Below are 13,810 nucleotides of genomic sequence, written 5' to 3'. Positions count from 1 at the left end.
TAAACCTAACAGCAGTAGAAACTGTGAGGATCATTACGTATATATCATACTGGTTATTGTTAGTAAGATAATGTTTGTTTCCAGGCCATTAACAAGCAAAACTCTGCAAATAAGCTAATAGCCTGAGTAATTGTATGCAGTTGTATTGGTTTTTCAAAAAAGGTGTGGGGGAGAGGGGGTATATACTGATGCAACTTTGTTCCATTGGTAGAAGTTTGAGGTTTATTTTTATTTTTTTTTTTAGTAAAATACTTTTCAGACATAAAATTAACCTCCCATTGAAAGTTATGAATCTACTTCAATTTGTGATGCAGAGCTGGACTGTGTGGTGTGATTCAATAAAGCTAATTTTGATAAAGCAGTTGCAAGGCGGGAGATTAAAAAAGCCCTCTTCTTTCTTAGTATTTGAGTAACTAAAAATAACTGAATGAACAATTTTAAGAAAGAACTGTTAAACATACCTTTGCATTATTTAGTGCTATATCAAATGAAATGTCTTTTATCTGATGTAGACTGTGTTTTTAGAGTTGTTGTGCTTCAGTGCTTAGAAAACATGCTTCCTTGTGTTTTGTATTAGCTGCAAGGGAAGGAGGTCATGTGTCTCCTTTCTAGGAAACTTGAAAGCATTTATTGCATAACATTTTTGCTTTATTTTTCTTTGTTTATTGAATTTTAAATCTCTGCTCTGGAGTATCTTTGTGAAGAATAGGTATTTTGTGAATTCCATTCAAAAATACTTAAGTTTGTAGCTGTATGTATTTTAGCTATACTTTTAATACTTCCTTCATCCCAAGTTAAGTTTTTATTGTTTTCCAGTTTTGTCATGTGTACTTAAGTGCAGTTCTATTCTGCCATGTCAGAAAGTTGGATACTGCAAATTGTCATAGCCCCTCTGTGTTTTTTGGTCACTAGCTTCGTCATCTGTATGTCAGGGAAGAATAAACTTGTTGAATTTACTATTGAGTTGAAACTCCCATGATCTTGAAGCAGAGGCACTTCCTGCCTCTGCAAGCTTAGGAAACTTACTTTTTTTTTAACTCCTGGAGATGAAAATTAATCCTTTTCATTTTACCGTATAGTAATGTGTGTTGATAATGATGTTAAAAGACTGATTTGATTTAGTAGTCAATTGTTTCTTGTCGTTTTATTCATTCAACTGTGTTGAGATAAATACTGCTTAATTACTTAACAGTGACTATCAGTTTCTGGAATTAATAAGATGAATGTTACATGTGTTATTGCTTTCTTAATCAGAATTTGTCATTCCAAAACTGGCAACTGAAATTAATTCTAGCTTTGTTCTAGTGTGCGTAACTACAAATCTGGCTTTTTCAGGTGACCAAAGTTCTATAAACTAGTTTAGTTTTCTCCACTTGTCAATGAGAAATGTCCTTTTTCCTTTGAGAATGAATAGGAATAAGAAATATTCTCAAAGTCTGGATTGTGGTTTGTGCTGGGTGTTCTTGTTTTTCGTTTTGGGTTTTTTGGGGGGTAATGCTTTATTAGCAGGTTCATATTAAAAGTGAGCTTCAAAGTAGTTCAAATTCTAGAAGTTCAAAAGTGTAGGGAGAGAATTACCAGTGATACCAAAGTATTCAGCACTAGGGAGAGAGTAAACAGTGACACCAAATAATTCAACATTATACTGAAGATAGTGACGTCTAGAACTAATTCACAGTTCTGTTTTGATGACAAACAAAATGCTGTACATTTTGTAGCATTTCTTCACATTAAAATTATTTTGTAAATTGTGTTAATGATGCTCTGAGTGCTGTATAAACCCTGTAAAGATACAGGAATGTGTCAATTATTTCTAATGATTGTATTTCTGATTTTTGTTTTCAGAAAGACAAATTACTTCTGGTCTTTGGTTTGCTTGGAGAAACTATATTGTATCACAAAAGCAATATAAGTGCAGAGCAGCCTGAGGTGATGTTGGTACATCACAGAATGGCATTTATTAGCGTTTCACTCTTCACTGTTAGATTGCTGCAAATACTTCTCCCTGTGGAAAAGGTATGCCATCACTAATTTCAAGCGACTGTGATTCTCTTTTGGTTTTGCATTTAAGAGGTCAAAAAGTGATACCTTCCTCAGTGTTTAGTACTGGGAAAATAGCCACTGGATAGAGAAATTAATCTGTTTTGCATTGGATGATGTATGATCACAGAAGGCAACTTTGTCCTTCAGTTATCAGTGCATTCTGCAGATTTAAAGTTTTAAAAACTCCACTTTTAATACAGTTTTTTGAGTTTCTGAAATTCAGTGTTCTTTTTTCCTCCTATAGTGTTTTTTCTGGTATGATGCATGTTTTGCAAAACTGTGCTGCCCCCTGCTCGTTTATAGTATGCATGCAAGCAAAGCTAAGAAAGCCTAGAATTACATAATGTTTAAAAATCATCAGTCTTCATCTGCTTTTTTCTGAGCTCAAGATCAGAGCACCCCGACACGTAGGAAGTCAAGGAAGAGGGCCAGGAGACCTACGTGGCTAAATAGGGAATTGCTGGGTATGCTAAAGTGGAAGAGGAGAATTTAAAGGTCATGGAAGGAGGGGCTGGCCACTTGGGAGGAATATAATGCTGCTGCTAGAGGATGTAGGAAGGCAGCTAGGATGGCTAAGGCCTCCTTGGAATTAAAGCTGGCAAGAGGGGTCAAGGACAGCAGAAAGAGCTTTTGCAAATACATGGCAGATAAAACTAACACCAGAGGCAATGTAGGCCCACTGATGAACGGGATGGGTGCCCTGGTGACAGAAGATACAGAGATGGCAGAGTTACTGAATGCCTTCTTTGTCTCTGACTACTCTGCTGGAGGCAGTCCTGAAGAGCCCTGTACCTCTGAGACCTCAGATGAAGTCAGGTCAATGGAGTGGTTTGCCTTAGTCGATGAGGAATGGGTTAAAGACCAGTTGTGCAATCTGGACATCCATAAATCCATGGGTCCAGATGGAATGCACCGGCAGGTGCTGAGGGAGCTGGCGGAGGTCATTGCTAGACCACTTTCCATCATCTTTACCAAGTCTTGGGGAACGGGAGAGGTGCCTGAGGACTGGAGGAAAGCAAATGTCACTCCAGTCTTCAAAAAGGGCAAGAAGGAGGACCCGGGTAACTATAGACCAGTCAGCCTCACCTTCATCCCTGGGAAAGTGATGGAACTCCTTATCCTTGGTGCCATCCTAAGGCATATCAAGGATAAGAGGGTTATGAGGGGAAGTCAGCATGGCTTCACCAAGGGGAAGTCATACTTGACCAATCTCATAGCCTTTTATGAGGAAATAACACAGTGGATGGATGATGGCAGAGCGGTGGATGTGGTCTACCTTGACTTCAGCAAAGCATTTGACACAGTCTCCCACAGCATCCTTGCAGCTAAATTGAGGAAGTGTGGTCTGGATGATCAGGTAGTGAGGTGGACTGTGAACTGGCTGAAGGAGAGAAGCCAGAGAATTGTAGTCTATGGGGCGGAGTCTAGTTGGAGGCCTGTATCTAGTGGAGTGCCTCAAGGGTCAATACTGGGACCAGTATTATTTAATATATTCATCAATGATTTAGATGAGGGAATTGAGTATACTATCAGCAAGTTTGCTGATGACACTAAGCTGGGAGGAGTGGCCGACACGCCAGAAGACTGTGCTGCCATCCAGCGAGACCTGGACAGGCTGGAGAGTTGGGCGGGGAATAACTTGATGAAATATAACAAGGGAAAGTGTAGAGTCCTGCATCTGGGCAGGAACAGCCCCAGGTTCCAGTATAGGTTGGGGAACGACCTGTTAAGAGAGCAGTGTAGGGGAGAGGGACCTGGGGGTCCTGGTGGATGACAGGGTGACCATGAGCAGACACTGTGCCCTTGTGGCCAAGAAGGCCAATGGCATCCTGGGTTGTATTAGAAGGGGGGTGGTTAGTAGGTCGAGAGAGGTTCTCCTTCCCCTCTACTCTGCCCTGGTGAGATCACATCTGGAATATTGTGTCCAGTTCTGGGCCCCTCAGTTCAAGAAGGACAGGGACCTGCTGGAGAGAGTCCAGTGCAGGGCAACTAAGATGATTAAGGGAGTGGAGCATCTCCCTTATGAGGAAAGACTGAGGGAGCTGGGTCTCTATAGTTTGGAGGAGACTGAGGGGTGACCTTATTAGTGTATATAAATATATAAAGGGGGAGTGTCACGAGGATGGAGCCAGGCTCTTCTCAGTGGCAAGCAATGATAGGACAAGGGGAAATGGGTACAAACTGGAACACAAGAGGTTCCACTTAAACTTGAGAAGAAACTTCTTCTCAGTGAGGGTGACGGAACACTGGAACAGGCTGCCCAGGGAGGTTGTGGAGTCTCCTTCTTTGGAGACATTCAAAACCCACCTGGACATATTCCTGTGTAACCTTATCTAGGTGTTCCTGCTCCAGCAGGGGGATTGGACTAGATGATCTTTTGAGGTCCCTTCTAATCTCTAGCATACTGTGATACTGTGATGGAACATAATAAGCAATTATGTTTCATACATCATAGTGATTTTAATTGTTATTTGCTTCTAGGGCTCTTTAAAAATGTTCTGTAGTAGCTCTTGAGTTTGTTTTGTGCTTGTTTCAGATGTTGGGGGTCTGATATTTGGGAGGTTTTGTGGGGTGGAAAGTGTTAGAACATCTTTAAAGCTGTATGGGTTTAGATTTTTTTTGGATCAGTATTGCAGTGTAGCTCTTTTTTAGACCTATCTATCTGAGTAGCAGATTGATTTTCAGCTACGGCTTTTTTGTCACAAGTATAAAGTCTTTTACTATTAATATAAATAGTCTCTTGTACATGCAAATAACGTAGACATATTAATATAATGATTTTTTATAATTTTTGTCTTTATATTCTTATGTACGTAATACAAAATTTCAATTAAGTCTGCGACAGGAGTTGCAAAAAAAATACTGGTATTGAGGTCATAATTTTGGTCAAAGGAATATTGTAACACTTGCAGCAACAGAAAGCAACAACAGAAATGCTAGTTCTTAGTATGTGATATTACTATGGAATGATAACTTTTTGTTAAATACAGAAATAATTGTGGTCTGTGTATTCTCTGCCATCTAGTGTTTAGAAAGTAAATTGACCCTGGCAGCGGTGTGTGTGGTTAGTGCTGCGGCTGGATCATGTGCAATTTCTGTGACTGGTTGCAGGACTGACATAAGCACTGACATTAATGAACTCTCACTTTTTAATTAAAAAAATAATAATTCTTCATATAGACCTTACTCTATTTTTTTTCTTTCTTTAATTTTTAAGTAGCAGCATAGTGATTGTGCTTGTTAAATAACTGAAAATGTTGGGTTTACTGTATTTTCAGGCTGTTATTCTGACAGTTATTTTGCTTTTCAAAGGCGAGTAAAGTTTTACAGAAGAGTTTGCTGAATGCTTTATTTATTCTCTCTCTGGATGTATCCTTTTCCTTGGAGTACCCCAGCATTTATGAATCCATTGCAGCCTATCTGGAGCAGATGAGTACTGAGAACTACAGTATTTATAAACAAGTTTCAGAAGCTGCGTATTCAATTGAATGCACTTGTAGCTTTATGGCTGAAGTTCATAAGAAGGTGTGGAATTATTATTATATGAAATGTTTCCTGTGGTCATATTTCTTTCCTCCGCTTCCGTTTCTCTGTAGTAAAAGTATAGCCAAAGAAAATCTATGAATATTCCGTACTATGCAACATGTAGTTAATTTATATTTGTTTTTACTAGTACAACTCATAATGATTGAAAAAATCTTATCCTAAGTAAAACAAAAGAAATAAATACTTGGAGATTGGAAGTGAGCACAAGATATGGGCAAAGAAGTAACAAAGAAACAAATACTCTTCAGTGTGTATGTGTGTATGTATGTTATTTAGTATTTAAATAGTTCAGAAAATTTTAATTCCCAATTGGCAATTGTAGCTCTAATAAACAACTACTTCCAGCCTGTGACATTTGTGTGTTTCACTTTATTATGAAGACAGATAATATATTTTGCTTTCTTAGTTAAGAGATTCCTGCCTGGTACCAAAATATTCTTCTCTGTTATCCAAATGGAAAAGTAATTGTGCAAAATACTGGTTCCACTGATCCTAAAATAGATAAATAAAATGCAGCAATATAAGCGTATAAATGTCTTAAAACTGAGTTAATCTGTCCTTTATGTACTCAGGTTCAGAACTTAATAGAAGCAATACTTTGCTTGTAAAATGCTATTTACGATGATGTTAACTCCATCATATTTAAATGGCTCAATTTAATGTATTTGGTAACCAAGAGTATGAAAGCATATGTGCTTACGAAAAAAAAAAACAAACCAAACAACAGACTTAAATGTAATAATTCATTATTAATGAGTAATAGTTAAATATGAAATATTTGCATATTCATTAATATTAATATGTTCATTATACTCTTTCTCACATAAAATGAATATTGATTTAAAAAAAATAGTTTGATTAAAAGGATAAAGTATGAAAGGGTGAGTCTATTTGGTCATTTTAGAAAGTGTTTTGAATAGAGTTATAGTATTCATGCTCTGAAATATGTTATTCCTACTGAGTTTAATAAAAGTGTTTCTGGATTCAGCAGCTGAAGGGTTTTCAGCTCCCAGGAGTAGGTTCTAAAATTCATTTGAAATCTATTGAATTTGTTAATCAGGTTAATTATAAAACTCCTGTGAAAGGCTGAACCAAGCCCTACTTAGTACATTATTAAATGATGATAAATTTGGAAAGATTATGATTAACATTGTGTACTTTAATATTACAAATTCTGATAGTTTCTTTCTCTTAATTTTACTTCTCAGGGGGACAAGAATCTTTCTGAATTAGTAGAATTGGCAGATCAGGCCTTGAGTAGTCTACCCTACCATCAACACTTCTCATTGCTTCAGGAATGCATTCATATATGCTCACATATGTGAGTACATTACTATTTAAAACTCTTACGTGAGTAAATACAATCTTTCTTTTATGGATAAAAGTTTCTCGAGTAGAAACTTAATTTGCTAATTCCTTATATTTGAACAGTTGTTTTCTTTTAGCTACTGAAAGGTCTCCTCTGAATAATTTGTGTCGTTCTGTAGTGGATTTCTTGAAAATTGAATTTCAGGTGCTAAAGAACTGTTTTAATTTTTTCTATGTATAAGTTTTTACGTAGATAAAGTTAATATGTGATTTGCAAAGAAACAATCTTAAAACTCCTTGATCTGTCTCTCAAACTTTTTAAATATCTTTTTTCCAACTTTTAGTTTGCTTTCAGAAATCATAAAGAACTTATTTTATTATAAATACTTCATATTACGGTATGGCATCTCATTTATTAAACAGCATGTTCTTATTGCTTTTTAGATTTTCCATGTCTCTAGTTTGAAAATTTAAGTTACCCTGTGGTGCCTGGAAATGTTCTGTATTGAACACTTAATTAGAAATACAGAAATCTTAATTTTACGCTGGTTCAGAATTTGTCTTTAGGGATTTTTTTTTCAATTGAAACTATATTTAAGAGCTCTCTAAGTATTTTTAAATTATGAAACATAAAAGCACTTTTCTGTATTCTAATCTTTTTTAGAATTAATTATTGTTTGGTTACTGCTTCAGGCAACAGCAAATTTACTTCAACTTTTTAACTAACATAAATTCACTTTGTGATCCAAAAGTAAAAAAAATTCTGAAGGCATAGATTTTTTTAAAATAATTGTATACTGTATAATATCTAAGGGGCATATTGAAGCTCAATAGAATTTTATGTTTTCAGATGTACATAAATGTTTTTCTGGCTCCTAAGTCTGAAGAGAGAATTTTGAAAAACTATTGTCTCTGATTACCTGTGTGTATATATATATATGTATATATATATATGTATATAAATATTATATGTACAAAAGTGAAGACTGATACTATGATTTTGGGAAATATATTGTGATCTCTGAACTTCTGCCAAGTCAGTTTTCAGGCTGTATACCTTTTCAGGATGTATTTTTCAGAGATTATGCTGAAATTTAACAGGAAAATTTTTGTAGGCATCTTTGGGTAGTGTAAAATAAGTAATAGTTAAATTAATTATTTTTCCAGTTTTAGTTGGAAGTCTGCTGAGTCTAACTCATTGCTTCAGGCTGAGGGTCAGAAGATGCTTCTCCGTCTGTTGTCTCATCCTTCGCTGAATATAAAAGCTGAAGCATATCACTGCTGTTTGGAAGTGGTGAAGGTTAGAACTAATGCTTGCTTAATACTGTTGGTGTTGTGCTGAAAAATGCCTATTTTTTGGTATTAAATCTAGTTGGTTAGGTTATATACTTCAGGTACTGCACTTCAGAATGACAAGAACTCTATAGAGGGGAAAAACCAGTGACTGACAATTTTATTTTTTAAGAAGATCTTTAATAAACGTTTTTTTTTTTTTCTTTTCTGCTATTACACATTTCTATTTAATTTTGCTTTTGAAAGAATTCAAGTGGTTGGTTTTGCTTGTCTGCTGAAATGAAGTTCATAAAACCTCACAGACTTGTTTGGATAGGACCTTTAAAGATCATCTAGTCCAACCCCCCCCCTTTCACTAGATCAGGTTGCTCAGAGCCCCATCCAACCTGACCTTGAATGTTTCCAGGAACAGGGCATCTACCACTTTTCTGGGCAACCTCTTGCCGTGTTTCACCACCATTGCTATAAAAAAAATTTTCTTCCTTATACCTAGTCTGAATCTACCCTCTTTTAGTTTAAAACCTCTTGCCCTACTGCAACAGAACCTGGTAAAAATTTGGCTTTCTGTAGGCCCACTGTAAGTATTGGAAGGCTGTAGTAAGGTCTCCCTGGAGCTTTCTCTTTTCCAGGCTGAACAACCCCAACTTTGTCAGTCTATCTTCATAGGAGAGGTGTTCCATCCCTCTGATCATTTTTGTTGCCCTCCTCTGGAACCCCTACAATAGGTCCATGTCTGAGGACACCCAATTGGGCTCTTAGAGCAAAGTAGAAGGGAAGAATCACCTCTCCCAGCCTGCTAATAACATTCCTTTTGGTGCAGTCCTGGATATGGTTGGCTTTCTGGGCTGTGAGTGCACATTGCTGGTTCATGTCCAGTTTTTCATCTACTAGTGTCCCCAGGTACTTCTCGTCAGGGCTGCTCTTAATCCATTCATCATCCAGTCTGTATTGATAGCGGGATTGCCCCAGCCCAGGTGCCAGATCTTGCACTTGGCCTTGTTGAACCTCATGAGATTCACATGGACACACTTTTTAAGGACAAATTGTATTTTCTTCCTAGAAATTTTACCTGGGCAAAAATAATTTCATGTTGACTGCTTTTCTGCTTTTTGCAAGGATGTTTAGTGAAGGAAAAAAAATAATAATGTGGGGTTGTTTTGTTTTCGCTTTGATTTTGTATGGATATTTTGTCACTGCCTTAGTTTTTTATAAAGAGTAAACTTCCTAAAACTGAACTTCCTATACTCTGAAGAATGCAATGTCATACTCATCAAGTCATGTTCAGGTATTCATAATATTGGCTTACAAAATAAAAGCTTTTATATAATGCTTTAATAATTTCTGTAATGGACATCAGCTGAACTTACTGTGCTTATAGCACAATTCACTAACATACAAAGATGCTGGGGCTAGTATTTCACAAGAAAACTATCTCTACTGAATGACATTTTGTCTTTTTGTGAGATTTTTTTACGTGCCTGTTTTAGGTTTTGTTTATTTTAATATAATACCAAAACATATTAATCTTGTCTAGTTTATTTTCACTATTCTCTAAAATAAAACCAAAATTATTTTGTATTTTTCTTAGTCCTGCGTAGCAAGGGAATTTGCAGTCAGTGATCTCTAAAGCTGTTTTTAATTCTACGGCTTTCAGAACTGTAGTCTTCTAAACTGCAGGGAGAAATTCTGTCTGACAACTTCAGGCAGTCTATAAAAGCAAGATATAGTAGTGGAGAGTGTTTGAATTTTTTGTTTTATGAATTTTAAAACTAACCAACCTTATTTTTATTGAAGGACTGTTTAGGTATTCATAATATTGCTAAGCCTGTGTCTTCAGTCTGCCATGGAGTACATTTTCTTCTTCATCCTAAAGTTTTATATGAAATCTGTACATTTGGCCTTCAAGAAGATAAGAATGAGGTACTGTGTTTAATAGCTATATTTATAAGTTGACGTGCATAGCAACTAGGTGTTGATATTCTCCATGGTGGTCTGACGCTTACCTGAAGTTTTGACTATGGTAGTTTCTTGTATATAGAAAAGCTGTGCAAACAGTGAAGTTACAGTAAATGGAAATATTTTTTTATGGGGAATTCAGAGGCAAAAGAGTGTTATAGTCATAGGATGCTATTATAAAAAGACCAATGAAAAATGAGGAAACTGTTTTTTAATGTTTCAACCCTAATAAAATGTGCATATGATGAAATAGTATGTATGATGCTTTCCATTTGTGCAAAACATGAAGTCTCAAGTCTTTATAAAGGTCAGATAATGTCTGAAACGTGTGCAAAAAGACATTTTTAAATCTGTATTGTCTTCGATATAAGAATGTATTTCATCACTACAGACACATCAGCATTTAATTACCTGAGTATTATAGAAATGTTCTATAATATTATAAAATAGGGTTAAATTTCCATTGGGTTCACCTATATGCATGAATGCTTAACATATGTCTCCTATTTCCTAGTTTACATACATAACTAATTAGGGAGTTCTGAGAGAGGTAAAAAATTATTTAAGTTATTTGTAGCTACTTTATAGCTGATCTACAGTTGAGTAACTGTAAGGACCCAGAAAAAAAAGATATATTTTTTTTAACTTGCTTCCTAAAATGATTTTTCTTTTTTTTTAACACAGTATTATTCACAGTTCAATGTAAAGTCATTTCTTAGATTTTAGTGTTTTGAAAGGAGCAGTAAAGTACCTTTGATAGCACGCTGTGTATTTGTACCTTGTATGTAATTTATCTTTTTGAAGGAAAGCATTTATTTCTACTACTCCTTCGGATGTCTTATTAAAGATACTGGCAGTTTTCTCTTTTAGTGATTAATTGAGCATAACAAGTAGACTTCCATTGATACTGAATTTAAAAAGATTGAGATGGAAAATGCATATTTACAAAATTAATCTAATTTCATTCTATTCACCTTATAATGCATTTTTTTATTAGTCTAACAAAATACATAATTAAGATCATATCCACACATATTTTTTTACTTAGATTTATACCTGCTACTTAAGTTTTCATAAAGCATCAGTTTAATCTTTCAAGCATGTGATGATGAGAAGACATTGAGAAGAACCTTGTATTCCAAGACTGGATATAAGATTTGCTATGTGATTTTACAAATCCAGTCCCTTAAAGATAGGCTGGAGTGATATTATTAAAGGCTCTTCTTGTTGTCTGGGGTGAGGGGATTTTTAGCTCTGGAATAAAGTGCAGTTTTTTAGCTGCTGAAATTAGATGTTTTTATGCTATGCAAGGAAGAATGAATTCAGAGAAGCTGTTTTTTTCCCCTTCTCTTCCCATTGCAGTAATATTAGCTTTTAAATACTTTAATATTACATATAGTATATATTATGTACTGTACACTAGATGCATTCATACAGTATAAGTGCTGTATCATATATGTTATATACCTTTTTTATGATAGAGAGCTTCAGATGAATCCATGTACAGTTTGAAATATTTGTTAACCTTCTTAGTCTGACTGTTTGCCTTAAACAAGTGAAATTGTCATGTAACAGGCTTCAAGACTCTTCCTGTATCTTCAGAAGCATATCAAAGCATACCATGAAGGCTGGGAATTAAATGTATGGTCAGGAAAGAAGTGAAACATAATTTATTTTACCTGCAGGATAGAGGGTTCAATAGGTGTATAAGTTGAAGTAGTGATTTGTTTTATTTCAGAACAGACAAACCAGAGTTCTAAGGGGAAAATACCTGAGTGCCGTTTAGGCACAACTATTTGTGTATCTTCTCTGAGAGGCTTTTCTAGCAACTTAATATTTAGCATGACTGACAATTTAAAAGTGGCATTCTGCAGTGACATTATTTTGTATAGAAACATCTCAAAGAGAAAAGATATTTTTATGTAAAGTTTCCAATCACAGAAGTGACAAACTGACCTAGACATGTCAGCGATTTCATTAGTTTCTTTTTTTTGTGTGTGTTATTGAGCAGGTGAACTCTACAGCCAAGGCCATTCTGATGCATTTATTGCAGGGACGATTAGTAATGGCAGGACTGACTTGGAATAAGTTCATTGAGGCCCTCTGTCCCATCATTCCTGTTTTACAGGTACTTCAAAACACTTTATCTGAATTTGTTGTGTGAAATCATGTAAACAGCAACACTATTATGTTAAACAATAAACAGAATATTCACTAAGTACCAGATGAAAAATAAGTTAACAATAATATGCCTACAGACTTGTTTTGTGGATGTCAAATGGAGAAATGTTTTCAGTAGAAAAGGTCCTAATGCCAGTCAGGGTTACTACTTTGAATCTGCAAACAAATTTGAGCTTTGTATTACTAGAATGTGAAACTTTGATACATTGTAATAGAAATCAGCAAGTACTGACAGGGACTTAATGGCTTGAAGATATGGGTGGATAATGCGAGTATAGATTAAAACATTGCATGCTTTCTAAAATTAACTAATAATTATTAGAATGTCCCTCATATATTAAGTTATAACTCCTCTGCAATGATTATATAATTTTATGATCAAGTATGCACCCAACAAATAGCAATAAGTGTAAGCTGTATTTTCTGTATATTTTGGTGTTTGTTTTTTGTTTCTTGCTTCCAATATTATAGAATAATCGACACTCAGTATTAAATTTACACCTTAATCTTCAAATCTGTAACTATGTTCAAATTTGCTTTCTATTATCTTGGGTCTCTGCTTGATCTAATGGGAACTTGTGTTTTTCTCAGTCTGATTTTCAGCCTAATTGCTTCATCCATGTTATTTACCATTTTATCTCTAGTGCTGGAAATTTCCCTTCTATTTTAGGCCTATAATCTTCCAGATTAGATATTTTGATGCGCTTATCAGATGTCTGTTATTCCTCGTGTCTGTTTTTTTTTGCTTTAATTCTGTCTCTTATTTGACTTGGCTAATGTATCCAAGTGTATTTTTTGTCTTTGTTTTCTCAAAAAATATCACGCTTGATAGTTAATCCTGCTTATTTGCATCAACACTATATATTCATTTGTTGCCTCCACCACATTTACCATGAGTTGAAAAAACTGTTTATATTACTTAAGCCCTTACATAAACTGCACAAAAATTGATGCAAAAATGGGGAAATACTGCAAATAAGATAGGTCATGAAACAGAAGGCTCAGGCAGAAAATTAATGCAGAGGAAATATACTGAGAACCTTAAAGTGGTGGAACAAAGGTTACTTCAGAGCTTTCTTGCCCAGTAATGTCAGCTCTTCTGTGTTACCCACCTGCATATCTTCTGTTAATATTCAAGATTGAATGGGGGGTAATAAAAGTTGTGGACTTAACATGCAAATAAGAACTTATCCTTGCTCTCATTTTTGTGAGTAGAATTTTCTTCCATTTAATAAGCTGTAGTGGCTATGTACAATAGATACTTGAGCACAACATACCAGAGGCCTATATTTACCCAATGCATATAAAATGTGTTGTGTTTTACTCTACGTTTTAAATGTTTGTGGTATTGCTTGGTGTAACTGATTATGGTTTGTCTTGTTTGTATCTGAAAATGCTTTGATGAAATATCTGGAAGTAGTTAATATTTAAAGTTGTGAAGCAATCTGCTTGTAGGGACGTTTTCATTTTATTTTATTTATTT

General features: G+C 35.2%; 1 protein-coding gene across 2 annotated transcripts in view; it reads left to right on the top strand.

Moving 5' to 3' along the window:
• The window catches only part of RTTN (rotatin), an 87,536-nt gene that overhangs the window by 17,283 nt on the left and 56,443 nt on the right, over positions 1–13,810 (top strand). Inside the window, exons 11-16 of one of the 2 annotated variants that reach the window (XM_061364652.1) lie at positions 1,846–1,929; positions 5,356–5,568; positions 6,798–6,910; positions 8,071–8,197; positions 9,985–10,110; positions 12,158–12,274. In XM_061364652.1, the coding sequence (XP_061220636.1) occupies positions 1,846–1,929; positions 5,356–5,568; positions 6,798–6,910; positions 8,071–8,197; positions 9,985–10,110; positions 12,158–12,274 (780 nt within the window). Of the gene's footprint in view, positions 1–1,845; positions 2,017–5,355; positions 5,569–6,797; positions 6,911–8,070; positions 8,198–9,984; positions 10,111–12,157; positions 12,275–13,810 lie in introns of both variants that reach the window. The other variant, XM_061364651.1, reaches the window with a different exon arrangement.

Source organism: Neopsephotus bourkii, unplaced genomic scaffold (genome assembly GCF_033783945.1).
Source record: "Neopsephotus bourkii isolate Nb327-2 ecotype Australia unplaced genomic scaffold, CSIRO-AGI_Nbou_v1 NB_1248, whole genome shotgun sequence".
NCBI lineage: Eukaryota > Metazoa > Chordata > Aves > Psittaciformes > Psittacidae > Neopsephotus > Neopsephotus bourkii.
The sequence above is the reverse complement of the archived record's forward strand: the minus strand, read 5'-3'. Positions and strand labels throughout refer to the sequence as shown.